This window comes from Desarmillaria tabescens (genome assembly GCF_030435595.1).
Source record: "Desarmillaria tabescens strain CCBAS 213 chromosome Unknown EV420scaffold_22, whole genome shotgun sequence".
NCBI classification, from domain to species: domain Eukaryota; kingdom Fungi; phylum Basidiomycota; class Agaricomycetes; order Agaricales; family Physalacriaceae; genus Desarmillaria; species Desarmillaria tabescens.
This window is the reverse complement of record NW_026848321.1, coordinates 408,698-425,826: the sequence shown is the minus strand read 5'-3', so window position 1 is coordinate 425,826 and position 17,129 is coordinate 408,698. Positions and strand designations below refer to the sequence as shown.

At 50.0% G+C, this 17,129-nt stretch overlaps 6 protein-coding genes across 6 annotated transcripts; 2 read left to right on the top strand and 4 right to left on the bottom strand.

Moving 5' to 3' along the window:
* Positions 1–14: 14 nt before the first annotated feature.
* On the bottom strand, positions 15–2,258 carry EV420DRAFT_1550177 (uncharacterized protein). The gene is made up of 8 exons (XM_060473444.1): positions 2,045–2,258; positions 1,590–1,987; positions 1,452–1,533; positions 1,333–1,401; positions 1,228–1,278; positions 1,103–1,173; positions 982–1,041; positions 15–926 (listed from the first exon to the last, which is right to left on the bottom strand). The coding sequence occupies exons 2-8, from the start codon at positions 1,921–1,923 to the stop codon at positions 139–141; spliced, it is 1,455 nt and encodes a 484-aa protein (XP_060329632.1). The 5' UTR covers positions 1,924–1,987; positions 2,045–2,258; the 3' UTR covers positions 15–138.
* A 410-nt stretch (positions 2,259–2,668) lies between these two features.
* EV420DRAFT_1480791 (uncharacterized protein) lies at positions 2,669–3,434 on the top strand (the record flags this gene model as incomplete). The annotated part of the gene is made up of 4 exons (XM_060469703.1): positions 2,669–2,796; positions 2,897–3,034; positions 3,103–3,328; positions 3,396–3,434. The coding sequence occupies 4 exons, from the start codon at positions 2,669–2,671 to the stop codon at positions 3,432–3,434; spliced, it is 531 nt and encodes a 176-aa protein (XP_060329631.1).
* Positions 3,435–6,742: 3,308 nt separating this feature from the next.
* On the bottom strand, positions 6,743–8,528 carry EV420DRAFT_519448 (uncharacterized protein). The gene is made up of 4 exons (XM_060482451.1): positions 8,201–8,528; positions 7,364–8,150; positions 6,929–7,307; positions 6,743–6,870 (listed from the first exon to the last, which is right to left on the bottom strand). Exons 2-3 carry the CDS (start codon positions 8,115–8,117, stop codon positions 7,096–7,098), a joined length of 966 nt encoding a protein of 321 aa, XP_060329630.1. The 5' UTR covers positions 8,118–8,150; positions 8,201–8,528; the 3' UTR covers positions 6,743–6,870; positions 6,929–7,095.
* On the bottom strand, positions 8,277–10,096 carry EV420DRAFT_519099 (Thiolase, N-terminal domain-containing protein). The gene is made up of 5 exons (XM_060482449.1): positions 9,729–10,096; positions 9,386–9,674; positions 8,940–9,323; positions 8,560–8,886; positions 8,277–8,510 (listed from the first exon to the last, which is right to left on the bottom strand). Exons 1-5 carry the CDS (start codon positions 9,813–9,815, stop codon positions 8,386–8,388), a joined length of 1,212 nt encoding a protein of 403 aa, XP_060329629.1. The 5' UTR covers positions 9,816–10,096; the 3' UTR covers positions 8,277–8,385.
* A 2,005-nt stretch (positions 10,097–12,101) lies between these two features.
* EV420DRAFT_1271686 (uncharacterized protein) lies at positions 12,102–12,647 on the bottom strand (the record flags this gene model as incomplete). The annotated part of the gene is made up of 2 exons (XM_060467654.1): positions 12,102–12,470; positions 12,531–12,647. The coding sequence occupies 2 exons, from the start codon at positions 12,645–12,647 to the stop codon at positions 12,102–12,104; spliced, it is 486 nt and encodes a 161-aa protein (XP_060329628.1).
* A 2,714-nt stretch (positions 12,648–15,361) lies between these two features.
* Positions 15,362–16,358, top strand: EV420DRAFT_519587 (uncharacterized protein). The gene is made up of 2 exons (XM_060482452.1): positions 15,362–15,712; positions 15,769–16,358. The coding sequence occupies exons 1-2, from the start codon at positions 15,493–15,495 to the stop codon at positions 16,323–16,325; spliced, it is 777 nt and encodes a 258-aa protein (XP_060329627.1). The 5' UTR covers positions 15,362–15,492; the 3' UTR covers positions 16,326–16,358.
* The last annotated feature ends 771 nt before the right edge of the window (positions 16,359–17,129 follow it).

Here is a 17,129-nt window from a genome sequence, read left to right as displayed (position 1 = left end):
CTACTAAGCCAATTCCAGTCTACATCGCGAAGAATCCTTCCATTTTTAATATGTATATATAAGTACACTTTGCGGACCTACATGAGTACATATACGCTCAGCTATCGATCCTGCTAGATCCACAAAAAGCGAAATAAATCAGGCTACCCTAGAAATATCAAAGCTGGTGTCACTGGGCGGCGGCGGCTGGACAACGGAATGAGGCCGACTCCCCACTGGGTTCTGGACCTGCATACTGTCCTTCCCAGTCCTCAGCGGCGCCTGCTCCAGCGTCTGATGGATCTGGTTAGGATACAGGCTATATGCCGGCGGGTTCATGCGGTTGGCATTATGCCCAGAAAGACTCACGCTCCCTTCATTGCTACCGGTCTCATGAGAAAGCGACGAGATTGAAGTCGCGTCGATATGATACGACGTTCCGTGGTCCGAAAGGGAAGCAGTGAAAGGCGTGATGATGTCCTCTGGGTTCAGGGACATCCCCTGTGATTCTACGGTGGTGGGAGACATGAATGCGGATGTTCCATGAATAGAACCAAAGTACGATCCATGACCCCCAACGTCGCTGGAGCTCGAACGCGAGTGCAATGTTGGTCTGTTTAGACTTTGTGGACTCAATGGGGGAGGCGGGTTCATCATGCCCATTATGCCACTGGAGTGGAAGGAAGTGGGATCGGACATTTGAGTCATCGCTGAGTTGGATCTAAGGTGTAGTGTAGATCGTGTGTCCCCGCTTGCGGGTCCACTGGTCCCAACTGTACCTTTAACAGATGCACGTCGACGATGACGTCGGAAGAGGAAGAAAGCAATGATTGCTGCGAGAGCTAAGGCGGCTACACCGCCTACAACACCTCCGACGATGGCACCGATAGGAGTAGAAGAGTTATCATTGTTGGCGTTGGCATCATCCGAAGTAAGATCAGAATGACCTGATGAGACGTGTCAGTTCTATTTTTTTTTAAATTGCGGTCAACTACAGCCCACCTTGAGAAGACAGATTCTTGGCATCTAAAGAATCAAACCGTCCATCGGGCCAATTCAGAGCTACAATGTGAACATATAATGAGAAGTCTCCTCTTCGAAGCAAAATGACCAAGTCACTAACGATTTTGGGTGGCCCAGTACGGAATAGAAGCCGATGGGGGAAGTTCAAAACCTCTATCGTAAGGATAGAACCTAAAAAAAATTTATGAATGGAATCTTTAAATTCGAATTCCGAGGAGATCTTACGTGGTCGTGGACAAGTCGTCATTGGGGCATTCAGTTTTGTAGTAGGCCCAGCTAATGACATTTAGCATGGTTCAACTATGTTGATGGAAGAGAAGACGTGCTCACCTCAGAATGGAATTCACGTTTCCCTGGCATACTGTACAAGCGCTTAAGAGGTTATAAACGGACCAAGAACTGCGCTCGAACATAAGATAAGATAATTGAGAGATATAGCTCTGACGTACCATGAGCACGGTGTCGACGACATGGTACCGACATTCGGAGGATCATAATGAGAATTGGCCGGTAAAGCCCATACACCGTAATCTGCAACCGATCAACACATATTAGTAGCCTAAAGAAGCCAATATCGACGTACGCACCGCCAGTCAAACAGGATCCCAACAAATACGATGCCAGCAGACAAGGACTCAAACCAGACTCATTGTCGGTCCAATCATAATCACTGGAGCAAGTTGCATTCGTCTGAGGCCCTCGTGGGAGTATTGAAGCTGATGCAAAAGCCACAGTCATCAGAATGACAATAATGAAGTGCACAGGCAGACCCATGTCTGTGTACGAATCCTGTCCACTGCGCTGCTGGAGGGTAAGCAGAAGAGACGCCCTGACTCCTGCAACAATGATGGTGGGAATATCAGATTGCTCCGCGCTTAGACCAAGGGTACCGGAGTCTGACATGAACAGCGTGGGCTCCATTCAGAGAACCGCATACGTGATGTCATGTTCAATTTTGGCTCAAGTAAGAAACCAGTCAACAGGCCTGGCGAACCAATTTTAATAACCTGGGAAGGGGCAGGCAAAAGCTGAACTCGCTCACAAATAAGTTTACTCGATAAATTCGGAGAATTTTGGGGAGCCGAGGCCTTGTTTCGTACTAAGTTCATGTCAACATTTTCGGATATATCGTCCCCCCACTCGGCAATTTTAATGCCCTGAACACGGGGTTCAGCCCGTGATGATCAATTGATGAATCATTTCATTTTGAATTCCAGAGAAAGCAATCTGAAAGTCACAGCATGGTGTTGCTTCATTTGAGGTTGCAAGTTGGAAGCCGTCTTGTCTGAGGTTGCTCCGGAGAATTCCGTAGCATTCCCAAAAAGAGAATTGATCGGAACAGGCCGACTCGGATTCATCTGCCGAGCACGGTCTCTCAACCTGTGACTTGACTGCGGTACAGACATCCGGTAGCATTCCTATAAAACGACAGTCAGCATGCTTGGGAACTTGAGGGATAGAATGTATGTTTTTAAGGTTTTTGTCTGCATATGAACATAACCTTAGCCATGTGCTAGATCTTTCTGGGCCTGACCTTGCGTAGAGAACGGGATAAAGACGAATTCTTGCGATTGACCAATGAGAACGAATACCTTCCGATGTCTACGCTAGAACTGTTCAGCCGATGCACCCGAACTTCTCACGTCCATGTACGGCAGGACTTTTCATGGCTTCACCCAAAGCCCGACCCCACTTCGCGCCCACTCTAGAAGTTCACATATTTTTGGAACGTTTTTCTCCGATTGCGGGTCAGGTGTATGACTTTCTCTCCGCTATCAGAGAGCCTTTCGGTTGGTACAGATGATAAGAAACCTGCATGGCAAGTGGGGCGATGCGTATTCTTTGATCTGATTTCCTTCGCGAGCAGCTCTCTACACTAATACACTCGTTTTAGTCCACTGTCCAGCTGCAAACAAAATATCATTGAGGTGTGGAGGATCAATCACCGGTACCGCGTAACTGATTTCTCCACGAAGTCCGTTACCGGCTTTCAAAAGGCGCGACTTTCTGGGATTCCTTTTCTCGTGCACAAGTAAGACCTTTACATTCAATCCCTCTATTGAATTCTGTCCCTGATTACATCTTCTATTTTAACTTCAGGCATACTTTAAGCTACGGCAATGTTATGCCTGTTCTGAAACATAACAAGTACATTGTCGAATTTAGTGATGCCGCAATCGGTATTTGCTCTAAGAAAGTATCATTCGGGAGTACCGGGTTCCTTCTGCTCAAGCTGATACAAGGCAATGCTATCGAATTTGATGCATCAAGATCAATCAAGCACCCTGAACCGAACCTCTTACTTATATTGACGGTGTTGATGGGGGTGAGTAAGATGGTGCGCGCGCGCTTCAATATCAACACATCAGAACCCTCTTTTCGTTGATATTCAGGTTGAAGACGTTTTACACGTCTTCTGGGTCGACAAATAAGTATATTGAAGTTCGTCACACGGCATCAATATTAGCTGCCTCGTGGCATTAGTTTGTCCTCCAGTATATCGGAGAACACTGCTGCGAGCCCAATTAACCAATGATCGAGGAACACGACTTTCAATTGACACCGTTGACCCCAACTTTGATATCGACTGGATGCTAACAACTGTGATCGGACCGCGGCAAGAAACAAGTCTCAGTAGGATGTTCAGAAATGGGTAAGAATTCCGTGATCAATTGACCTCGGATCCTGATTTTATTCACCCTTTAGTCGCGCCCGTTCAAGCAACAGTACCGCCTTTCGGAACAGGAAAGATACTGCACTGCTCCGCTGCATCATCATTTGGTTCTATGCACTTCCTCACATGGTCAATCTATCTTGGTAGTCGAAGAATGACTTGACACGTTCCACCATGCAGTGTATCTGTGATGCAATGGTGGAAATCATTCGTACAATAGTTCAAACCACCAGTACTCAGATCGCTGTGCTCACTAATGACCAGAAGGGGAAGGCAAGCATAGATGTCTCTCTATCGTCGTAGACCGTTACTGATATTTTGTCGGCGGTTTTCAGGAGACATGGCACCTCTTTCGATGATAGCGAACACTCATACTCAGTCATACAAGTCCGCGAAGATGATGGATTTTTTGACGTCCCGTGAATGAGGTTTCATGTCGACGGATGAGAAACTAACGAACCAACACGCGTATCTATTGCGATGCTTCGGAGGTTGTCGCGAGCGCATTGCAAGTTCGGGCCGACGGGCAAACATCTCCGTATGCCCCGGTCCAGGACATATGACACTCATCTTCTCGTATCCTTTCTAATACACTTGCCTAAGAAGATGAAAACACCTCAAACCTATTTTATAAGCCCTAGACACCATGAGGCTAATCGGACGTGAGTTGATTTTGATACTTTGGTATCTGCGCCCAGTTACGATCATTTACTGCTTAGAGATCTCGCAACTAGAGGCCACATTGCGAACGTTCGGATTCGTCTAGACCGTTGGTGTTCATGCGTGGACTTCAACTCGGACTGAGGCGCGCCGAAATTTTGGGCCAAGCGAGTCAAGAATTCTCCATCTAATAATTACGAGAACAATCCCGCGAAAGCGCGCTACTGTACGGCGAAGACCCAAAACAAGTTCCAGGCTTGTCAGATCCTGATCAAGTACCACGAGGATCGAGGCGCAAAGATCAGTGCATTCCTGATAATATTTACGATTTGAACGTAGCCGTTCGCTCTGATGATGCGATTGCGATGCTCATGATATCTGTTTTGTATTACAGACTTACATCTTGGTAAATGATATATCTACAGCGGAACTGTATAGGTATTTCTTGGTTCTAACGTACATCAGACTGACAAGACTTTTTTTGTCCAAGGTCCACATTCATCCTTAGGCACCTATGACTGGAATGGTTTCTGAGGCGATATGCAGGTCAGAGATATATCAATCAGTCATCCCGAAGCGATGCATGATCCAGATCACTCAGTCCCATTTCGGATCGAGTCGGCAAGCGACGCAGCGCTTGCGCTTGCCGATTACTCTTTGCCATCACCTGGCGGCATTTCTTTAGGACGCATGTTCCGAGCTACAGGGACGACGACACAGGTTCTACGTTTTTTTTAAAGGTAGTCATGAGATGCTTTATAGCACGCCGCGCAGCACTGGAAGTTCCTTGTACAAGGTTCTGCACTTACAGCAATTATGCTGCTCGGCAGGATCGATGTAACGGACAAAGGTCGAACCGATCTCGGCTCTTCTGGCGACGAAGGGTGTGAAATCTGGTACCGGGATCTGAGTTCTCTCGGGGCTCTCAGCGTACGACGGGATCTCTAGGCGCCTTGAACGGGGGTCCAGAACATGTCGACTGTAGAGCAGAATAACTCTTCAAATAAGACGTACGGCGACGCCTGCCCCTGTGAAGTGAAATGAGCAAGCAGGTGAGGCCAGGAGACCGTAAGGAGGATAAAGTTTAATGTCAATGCTACACTTTCGAGCTTCACATGTGGAACATGTATATTTTAAGAGTACACATATTGTTCAACATATGCACTTTTTTATGCTTCACAGTCCTTGTAGCAGAAAACTACAACGAGTGAGTGGATCCATGGGTAAACCATGATCACACAGACACATGGTAAAGAAGCTGGTGCACTCACCGAATTAGATACTTCAAACCGAGTCGGACCAAGCAGCGTCATGGACATGATGCCCGGCTCGTTCTTTCTGTCAGCCATTTTGCCTGAGTGCGGTTCAAGTTTAGCAGACCCATGGTTCACAGAGGCACACGATCCTGAGGCATGTGGGTCATGAGAAAAAATAGCGGGACCTTCAGCAAGGAACTAGGCGCACGACCCACTGCAAAACGACAGGTAAAGGTTTGAATTACCCTGGCTATCCTCACGTAATGATGGTCGATCCGGTCTCCGTCGATCTCGGTGTAATCATCAAATCCGGGGCAACTGAGGTCAGCAGTTGAGATACTTATAAGTATCTACGACGAACTTTTGCCGTCGTGAGTGCCGTTGTCATGAAGCTAAGTGTTCGATCTTACAGGAGAACCCCATCAAACAAAGAACGGCCCTAGGTTTTGTTGATCAATCTCAGGTCAATACAGTCAGTACGTGTAAATCTCCTTCAAGGAATTAGACCAACTTATCCAATCGAGGTACAGGAAATAAACTTTAAGGCAGGCATCTACTCTGCTAAAGCCTCTGCCGTAACTTGTCCAACAGCTACGGTCCAAGAATGGCATGGGGACCGTAAGATGACAAACATGAAATGGATTCGAGCATCAGTTATCAGATTGATGTTCTATCGAATGATGTTGGCGCAGAACGCAACATGAATCGGCACTTTGCTGTACTGCCGGTACCACAAGAGCTCTTCAGATAGAAACGGATCTGTCGACGCGAAGCATCCACAAGACACTTGTCCAACAGGACCCAGAAAGCTCGAGCACGCAGATACGAAATATATCTTGGTGCAGAACGTAAGTTTCTAGACCAAGTACGTACTGTACAAACGGGATGGAAATTTTCGGGTAATGATAGAAACGCTACGATTTCCTATGTCGCGAACTAGGAGCGGAGTAAGTTCTTTGATTCACTTCTTTGGGGTTCTGTGCCTTGCGTGGAGAACGCACAGAGATGCAACAAGATAAATAACACCGAAATGAAGATATAATAACTTGAATACAGATGCCGCGTCTTGTTAAGCCGTCACTCCCCCAAATAGGGATTAAATGCTTCTAAATCCACAAGGTTAACCTTTCGCCCAGGACCTTAACAAAAAGCAAAAATTAAGCATTCAATTAACAAGCCGACGCACACCGACAGACCTGAACTGCGTTTAACAATCAGGAACCTCTTCGTATAACCAATACCTCCTCAGCCTACCATCATACTCATCTCTCACGGGCTCTACATCTCCAAATCAGCCAAAAAAAATATTATTGTAAACGAAACCGAACCCACTCACCATTCGACAACTCCACACTAATAATCCCCGCGGATGCCAATCGCCTACAGGACTTCTCAATAGCCCCCCTAGCCGCACCGACGATCATAAAAGGCGTGTTCCTCACAAACGAAATCTTAAACACCACCCTCCGCAAGCTCGAGAACTCCTTCCTAGTGAGGGCCGCGTCAAGCTCGATCCACGGCTCCTGGTACGATAGAGTGGAGAGCTCGCATGCCCAGTTGATCACGATCAGGAAGGTCAGAACCTGTAGAGGGCAAGCGGTAGGTATACTCTGGAAGACGTTGATCCACGCTGGTAGGACCCCTTCGGAGTAGTTTGAAAATGAGATTGTCAGAGACTTTAAGTGTCCGGATATCGATTGGCTCTCCCGGCTGATCTGAGAAAAAGTCAATTAGTTCGTAAGACACGAACCCTCGTTAGAACCGGGCATACCACAACAACACCTCCCCACGCTAACATGCTCAAGCGTATCCACCGCATCCCTTAGGATCACCCTAATCCCAAACATATCCGAATCATCACAACTATCCCACTGCAACACCCTCAACCTCCCCAACTCAAAAACACACCCACTCATCGCAAGGAAGCCCATAACGCTGATACTCTCCATCAAACCCACATCCAACTCGTCCAGAGCAATCCTCGTCGTCGGGGCACTCAGGCTAAAACACCCCAACGAGTCATCCTCCGCAAGGTTCCCACTAACCGACAGACGCTTCAACCGCGGGAACCGTGCGAAGAACCTCGCTGCATCGTCATAGCTCGCGAACCTACACGACTTGAGATCCAAAAACGTAAGATTCGCATTCTCCACCGCTGAGCGCAAGGTCGGGAATCGAACAGGGGCTTTACGCCATACAATCTTGCTCAAATGCAGTCGGCGGAGGTTCGCACACCTGGATATAATCCCCGGCAGGACCTCGCTATACACGGCCCAATCCTTGTGGATCCGTGTCCCACGCTGAATGGAGAGTTCATGCACGAGAAAGGGGATATCCGGGGATGAGCCGATGATCTTATTGAAAGCGTCTACGGAATTGGGGCCGAGGGAGATTTTCCGGAATATGTACTTTCGGGATGGATGGTAGAAGGAATGGGATACCAGTGAGCATGCGCACAACGCCAGCCGGTCGTCTTGCAGTTCATCTATGATAAGATCCGCCAGTTCTTGAGGTAGGTCGACCATAGCGGTGGGAGAAGTCAGAAGATGGACGTCTCTCTGGAGAAACAGTGAATCAGTTTTATTGATTCAGAGAACTGAAAACGTACTCAGGGTAAGCGAGTCAATTTGAGTCAATATATAGGAGGTCAGAGCTGAGGCGCTAAGGCCGAGATGAGGGAACAGTGGATGTCTTACATAAGCCGGCGGGATGCATCGGGCTTGGAAAGTGGTGTGAAATGAGCGAACCCTCCATTACGGAAAAACATACAGTACAAATACAAATATCTTACAATCACTGCTCATTCACGAAAACACCAGCCATGCCCATACCAGATCCGATACACATACTGGTGATGAAGATTTTATCATTGTACTGCTTCGCGATATTCAAACCTGTTGCGATTTGTCGCGCTCCAGCTAGATTTCATCAATATCAAGACACTCATGAAACAAGGCGAGAACTCACTGCAACCAAGCGGGTGACCAATGGCAATAGCACCTCCATGCCTATTCACCTTCTCAAACGGAATTCCCAGCGTCTGCACGCTATACACAGCCTGACTCGCAAACGCCTCGTTAATCTCGAAGAAATCAATATCCTCCTTTGTCAACCCGGTCTTCTCCAGAACCTTGGGAATGGCATATGCCGGTCCGACACCCATAATACGGGGAGGAACACCAGTAGCAACAGCAGCCACGAACTTTCCAACGATAGGAAGTCCGAGGCGTTGAGCCACAGAACGACGGGTAAGAAGGACAGCGGCAGCACCATCAGACACCTGTGACGCGTTCCCTTTGTGATCCGTCAGCTACTCCGCCTCTTACCAAAGCCAAAGACAAACTCACCAGCATGCGTAGTCCCATTCTTCGCAAACGCAGGCTTAAGCTTAGCCAAGCTCTCCGCGGTGACACCATCCCTAATCCCATCATCAGCTTCCACGACAATCTCATGCTCCTTCTCCGTCTTGGGATCCACAATCTTCACTTTAATGGGCACGATCTCCGCTTTGAACTTTCCAGCCTTGCTGGCAGCAGCGGCCCTCCTAAACGACTCGGCTGCAAACTTATCCTGAACCTCCCGAGTGATCCCAAAGTCCGAGGCAACGTTCTCGGAGGTAATACCCATGGGAATCGTACAATCCGCCGCTTCCTGGTTGGACAGCACGACTTCGGAGTACTCAGTCATCGCGGAAGGACCGTACCCAAACGTCATCGACTCGACCCCAGCACCTACATTCCCGTTCCCGTTCAACCAACTTTAAACCACGAGGAGAGCCAAAAAAAAAACGCACCGATCCCAATATCAATCTGCCCCGTCTTAATTTCATTCGCGATTTGGTTCACGGCGCTCAACCCAGAGGAGCACTGCCGGTTAACGGTATTGATACTCGTCGTATTCGGGATTCCAGCATGGAGAGCAGCCATCCTCGCCGCGCTAGCTCCTCCAGAGGGAGGCAACACGTTTCCCACCGCGATATCCTCGATGAGCTTCGGGTCGAGGTTCACCCGGGTATACACGGCTTTGAGTACACTCGACAGGATCTCTTCAGGTCTCGTATCCTTGAAGCCGCCTTTTCTCGACTAGTACGAAAAACAAAAATAAGATGATGAACCGGGTGACGTAGCCCTTCGTACCTTGGTAATCGCAGACCGTAATGCGCTGACGATGACAACGTCATCAGCATTCTTTTGTAGGGCAGCAGTTCTGGCTTTGGAAGGCATGATGGTCGTGGTAAACAATCAAGAGGAGAGTTACCGACCCAAGCCTGAAATAACGCGGGGGAGATGTCGGTTTATCACATGTTAGGACGATGAGTAACCGGCTGACATCATCAGTATACCCGGTAAAGTACCGGTACTCCTTGTTTTTTTACTGTGATTTACCTCGCGGACGCCGGGCGTTGATTGTCGTTTGATTTGGCGGTTGACAGTGCACGTGTTTTATGGAGTCTCGCGTAGACAAGCGCAGACGCCACATACACGATGATGGAGGCGAGGATTTCAATTAAGCCACTGGGCTTTCTGATGAGAAACCGGCAAGGCGTAATTGTCGTATTGAAGGTCTTGGTGAAAATAGGAAACGCCGCATACTTCAGATAGGTCCTGTATTGTGAGAGAAAAGCGGAATAAGCGATGTTAATTTTTTTGATGCGCTGCTCGGCTTGACGTCGGCACACTAAACTTTACCGTCGGTATGACCAAAACAGGGTCGATTGCCGACTCGCAGCCATCAAATTACTTTATGATGGCTCACGGTACAGATCAACTGTTTATATAAGTGAGGATGAAGTACATCTATATGTCATTTTACGCAATTTTACTGTTTTACTGCCTTGCGCTTAATTACCTGTTGGTAACAACTCGGCAACTCGGCTCCAACCCACAACTCCCACCAGCTACAAAAGACACTCCATGCATCGATGCACACAAACCTGTACCAATGCAAACGCCACTGCGGCCAAATTACGTCATCCTCTGTCTATTCTTTCACGGTACAATACAGTCCAACCATTCCTCGCTTGCATCCCTGTGAGAGAAAAACCCAAGCTCAGGCACAACTCTAAAGATACATTCCATTCCAAGCCCACTGCTGTTATCCCGTCTACACGGGGCACGGGCAATTTAATCTCCAGACTCGCGTTAATGACGAAGACGAATCCCATGGCCATATGTTGCGCCACGCCCGTACCTAGTTTGAGGACATTGCGGCGTTGGTGGTAGAGTCGGGACAAAAAAATTTTGATATCCCAGTATAGTCAACGAGCGGCAATCCCAGGCTTTTGCCGCCGGTAGCAAATCAGCGCGCGCCTCTAAACGAATCCTCCACGTCAACTCAACGCTCAAACAGGAAAGCCTGCCGCCAAAGGGGACACCTTACCAGGATCCATCACTTTAGGTTTTGGGCGTGAGTAGGCATAGGTAATTGATGACGCAAGTACCGTAATACTAAGGTCAGGTACACCCAATACTGCGCCTTCCATCCATCCCCAAGAGCTGGCGAGGGTCTCGCAACTCACTCGAGTCCCAATCCACGGCATCACACCCCCACGCGGACTCCTTGATGCACGGATCCAGCACAACAAATTCGAACCACTCCAAATTGCCCAATCAGATTTCCATGATCCGTCCTCCAAGCTCGTCGTTCCGTTATCTGATGGCTGAGTTGTGAGCTGTGATCCTTTTATAACACATCAGCCCTTTCAAGAAAGTTACCCGTTCCCCCCCTCCCAACCCATATAAATAGGGTCCACTCCCCTGCGCGCGTCTATTCTTCAGAACCCGGGAAGAGGAGTGGAGTGGAGTGGAGTTGCGGTAGCTTTATGGCTGAGGGGGAACACGGCATCAGAACAACAACACAAGGGACGAAGCTGCTGTTTGTTTGAATTGATGCCAACACGCATGCGAGCTATGTATAAGTGACGGCATGCCCTGTAATCTCTTCGGCAACACGCAAAGAGAAATATATATACCCACCTCACCACACCGGCCGGACCTGCCTTGAGTGAACCAAACAGCGGGATGTGCATGTGCTTTCGGGATGTTCGTCCCGAGGAGGGAAGAAGGGAGAGACTCTGTGTGCTGGCAACAAGGAATAGACAAGTCGCGTCCTTGGTCGTCCTTGCGGATCATCACCCTCGACCGCGACGTCGATCAAGATCGATCGCATAAATCAAGGGATTTTCTGAAATAAAAAAGAGAAAAAGAAAGAAGGCATCATCAGGGAATCATTTCATGTGGGAGGGTCGGGTAAGCAAATAATATTTCAGAGATACGTAGACGGAAACGAGAGGGATACACATAACGAAACGAACTGACGACCAGGTCAACTGATAGCAAGAAAATCGACAGCGAGAGAAGGGGGAGATATAAATAATGACAGGGACAGGGACAGATAGAGAGGGACAGGGAGGACCAGCGGGTAAAAAACAGACTGTCTTTTTTCGTAGAGTATTGAGTATTGAGTATCGAGTAACGGGGGGAATAGATGATAATACATAGCCAGCAGCATCAAGCAACGACTTCCTGCTTGGGAGGTGGGCTCGGCTGGCGGCTCACAGGAGTCGAGATGGACTCGCCACCACCACCACCACCCTGTCCTTGCCCCCTCCTCTCGTCCCCACTGGAATACGACACATGCAACGGGGGAGGCGGGCTATAGGAGCGTTTCCCGCTGTCAAAGGGCGGCAAAGTATGTGAAGGCGGAGCAGAGGAGTACTGGTAGGGCGGGGACATGGGCGCGATCTGGTTGGGAGGAGGCAGGGGCGCGGGGGACCGGCTCCGCAGTGCGGAGGACGCGAGGGGGCCGCGCTTGTGTGGGAACTGTTCGGGGCGCGGACGGGAGTGCGTACGCTCGAAGAGACCGCATTTGTTGCAGAGCTGCCAACGGCGGGTTATTAGTTAGTGTTTAATGGGAGGGAGGGAGGAAGGGACACGTACAACTTTCCCCGGACTGAGATTCGACCGGCGCCAAGTAGACGTATCCGTAGTGCAGCAATTGAAGCACCGCCTCCTCACACGATCGCTCAGCTTCGTCGCCGCGTCCTCGGTATACATAATCGAGACGTTGTTTCCACCCGGGATGGGGTAGGGCAGCGCGAAGGGCTCCCTCACCGGGTTGAGCGTGGGGATATTCGGCATGGGGAGGTGGGTGTGCTGATTATGGTAGTCCCCCGAGGGCTCGTACCGGCGCGGCTCGAACGAGGAGTGGGTGGAGTAGTAGCTCCCCGTGTCGCGCGGAGGGGGGTAGTGCATGTTGTGGTGCAGCCGGGAGGGCTGGTAGACGGAGGAGTCTTGGTGGTGGTAGTACACCGATCCTCCTCCTCCGTGCATCCCCCCGCCGTGAGGCGGCGATCGGCGGGCGGGCGGGGTGGATACGGAGGAGCGGTCCAGGGAGGACACGGATGGGGAGGGGGAGTGCGCGATGGCTGCGATGGGAGGCGGGGAGGGACGCCGGTGGAGATCGTCGTAGTGCCTACGGTGACTGGGAACGGAAAAAAAAATTTGTCAGCGAATCCAAAGGGAAAAGGAAGGCGAATGAGGAAAAGACACGTACTTGGACGACATGGGGTACGGCTCTACGCGGTGCGGCATGGACCCAGGCGGAGGCAAAAAGTGGTGGTGGCGGTCAAAGGAAGAAGACGAGGAGTAAAGATGGTCCTTCTTATCGGACTTGAACGATGATGGGTACTATGATAGCAGATCATCAGGGCCGTGATTGGGCACAGTGAGTGAGAGTGGCGGCTTACTGGGTTCTGCTTACGGTTCTTGTCTTCGTCGTCGTCGGGGTCGTGGGCGGGAGGAGAGCGGGGAGGCGGGGAAGCGTCGAGCTGAGGGTCAATAGCAGGAAGACTCGGTGGAGGAGTCGACTTTTGCTTGTCAGAGTCGCGGGGATCCCTGGGGGTGATCTAGGATCAGACCAAGCAATCAAAGAATATAAGGAGGAGACGGACCAGCCAAACACGGGACTTGGGGGCATAGCTTGGGATGTTGATGGAGTGCGTCAGGAAAGAACCGTGCAGCAGGACATTCAGCGCTTTAGAAGCCGTGAATAATCAGAAAAAGAATCCGGTCACAAACCCAAACCCAAACCACCCAGTAGAGGGCAGTTCAATTGATTCCGTCAAACGAACGAACCAACTATCAAGATCCAAGCAACCAACCCCGCGTTTTGTTGTGTTTTTTTTTTTTGCTCCCTATGGTTCAACCCCCTTCGCTCATTCGCTTTTCCTTTTTTTCAATCTCCGCTCCCAATTAGGAACTTTCAAACGCCGCTTCATCTCCGCCGCGGTCCAATCTCCGCGAATGGATCACACGCTGGTTCGGATATCTCCAATCACCGAACTGGCCGTCTTTTTACATCATTCACCCCTTTTGCCGAACGCGAATGACTTTTGACAATGTCATTTCATCGGGATCGCACCTAATCACTGTGACCCTGGCCATCTGTTCCGTTTGATATCAATCCCTCTCACTGTTGAACTATCTTAGATTTTGAATCCCTCTGTATTGAATCCTGAACATGAGAACCTCAAGCGCTTACATCCAACCTAGGCGCCCCCTCCATTCCCCCCAAACAGCCGGTCCATTTCTCATACTAAAAAACTCCCCAACAATCCCATGAGCACTGCCCAACCTTGATCTTCTCCCGCATCACTTAACGTGTAAATCACACTCCCGTGGAATGATCGAAACCTGATTTCCATCACCACCTTCAATGAAACCAACAGAGACATAGCCTCAAGCACGGATTATCTATCCCTTCCCCCAACAACATCAGCTTATTTTGGACACAGAACCCAACTTGTTTCAAACACAACAAATCTGCCGGGAAGCCATCAGCTCGCGATGGATGGCTCATAACTCACTCGGTACGCTTCGCATCTGATCTTCATAATCCACCCATCAAGTATACGAATACAGTGCATACATCCTGCCTCTGGCACAGCAAGTACCTTTCTAACCATGTGCAAGCGACACAGGACACAGGCTCCCCTTCCGATTTTCCTCCCAGCGGCTAATCCCGGTGTGAGTTTTGCGTATGTGTGTATTCTTCCATTTCTTGATGGCACTTGTGCCTATAGTATACCCACGCTTCCACGCCTACCCGCGAAGGTTCAGGTTCCCCCCGCATTTATACTCACTATGAGTAAACCGCTGTACCAACTCCCGGAGAACGCAAACGCAAACACTCACAGTCTGAGTTAATCTCTCGCGCTACAAGATTATTATTTTATCCATACAGCACCACACCCAACCACACCAACCAATCTCGCCTCCCGCCTCTATTCGCTGTCCAGTGTCCAACGCCACACATAGATTAAAGATCCTACGCCACGCAAGAAGGTGAGGGGAGGACACGGTCTAGACACATCTCAGTCCAGACCAAATTTAATGAACGAAAAAAAAACCACAACAGACAAGCGCCTACTAATTACCCTTCTCATGCTAAGGGTTATTATGTTCTTCCCCCGGCGATCAACCAGCCCAGAACTCAGGTGAAGGGTGGTGCGAATCAACAGGATCAGAGGCCTTTCTCGTCGTGGGGTTTCCCGATTGTCGGGTGCCTTGGGGGGGGGGGGGGGAGGGTTCACTGGTATATTAAAATGGGGAGAGGGAGAGGGAGAACAAAAACCCATTCGTCGGTGGTTAAAATACCATGTATATGTTCACCCCCTCGGAATATGCACATTGGAGAATATTAAAAATGTTCATGTCGACGAGAGAGGGGGGGGAGAAAAAAAATTCATTCGTCGGTGGTTAAAATATTATGTTCCCTTCTCTTCACCCAGGGCCTCGGTATATGTACCGTACGTGAATCTGACATTTCAATTGGGACAAAGCGAATCCGAGGAGGGAAAACCACCAGTACCCGGCTCTCGGACCGGACCACTTATCCATCATGTCAACACCATGGACGCGCACCTCCTCCTCCCTACCTTCTGACCGTATCAAACCCAGGAACACCCAGACTCAAAGTAAATCTTCCGGAAAACAAAAACAAGAAGCACCCATTCCCAAGAGCAAACCCCTCCTCGCCCTCGAATCCCTCCTACGCGCACTCCAATCCACCACCACCACCACCCCCGCCCAAGACCCCAAAGGCGGGTGTTTCTGCCAAGGTAAGGTAAACCCTCCCTCTCCCTCTCCCCATCCATCCAATAACATCGCTCACCAGCAAGAGAACACCCCCTCTCGCCCTACACCCCCACCTGCCCCACCTGCGGGCTCGTACTCTGCACACTCAACCTTCCCCAGCACGCGTGTCTCTCCTGCCGCACCGCACCCCCTCCACGCAACAGAGATATCCTCATCGGGCGCCTGCAAGGTGAGATCGTGGACCTGACGAGAAGGGAAGAAGAGGCGCGCGAGAGGGCAAGGGAGGAGGCTAGGGTCGCTGCGGGGGCGTTTCCTTCTTTGAGCGGAGGGGAGAGGAGGAGTACACCACCACCACCACCCCCGCAGCAGCAGCAACATAAAGTCCTCTCACTAAACCGCAAAACCAAAAAAGTCACTGTCTCGTCGTACCCCAACACACCAGCCTCTTCGCGCCCAGACTCACCTGCACCCGAGGAAGAGGATGAGCCCCTACGCGTGCCGCCGCCTCCCGGGGAAGTGGTATATGCCAAGCGAAATGTGGACCGGGGGAGGCCGTATGCTAATTTTGGAGGGGGGGCGGCGAGGTACGAGAAGGGGAAGAGGAAGGGGAAGGAGAATGAGGCGGGACCGTCGTAGGTAGCGCGCTTGAGATAGAGAGGGAGGGGATGAGGGACACATGTGCTGGTTCAGAATACATGTTCTTATTTGGATAGTAACGACTCGAAGCAGCTCACAAGGAAGTGGGAGGGTGCGAATGAATGAAGGAAAAGGCACGCTCGACAGAGGCAGGACCTCCATAGTTCACGCGCACACGTACTCGCCACAAGAATGTAAAAAAGAACAAGAACAAGGATAACCGGTAACCGCCCAGCGAGAATTTTCAAAATCATATACAAGGTAACTAGATACAAACGCGGATGGACTCATGAGCACGAATGAATGAAAAGGCACCCTCGACAGAGGTAGGACCTCCATAGTCCACGCTTACATTCACATTCACATTCAATCCCTTCCCACAAAAATGCACACCAACCAACCCAAGTGGATTTTCAAAATCACACACTCGAAAAAAAAAAAAAACACAAGGTAACTAGCTACAAAAGCGGATGAGCGGGTGGTTATGAGAAATGTAGATCACGAAGCTGTGCGTGCAGATCCGGTACGGTTTCAGCTCGACCTGGAAGGGGAGGCCCTGTATTTGTTTCGGGGAGGAGGGGATCATGATGGAGATGTGGATGTGAGATGCAAGGTAGTAGGGAACAGCGGTGTGGCGAGGTCCATCGGTATCTCGTCTTCGAGCAGGGATACTTCCACTTCCGGCTGTAAGAAAGCAAAAGTTAGATAGACGGGGGGAGGGTTTAGGGCGTCTCACCTTCTCCCGCGGTGCTGCCAGTGAACCCGCGGACTCGGAGACCTAAGCAAAGTGAACAAAGAAGGTTT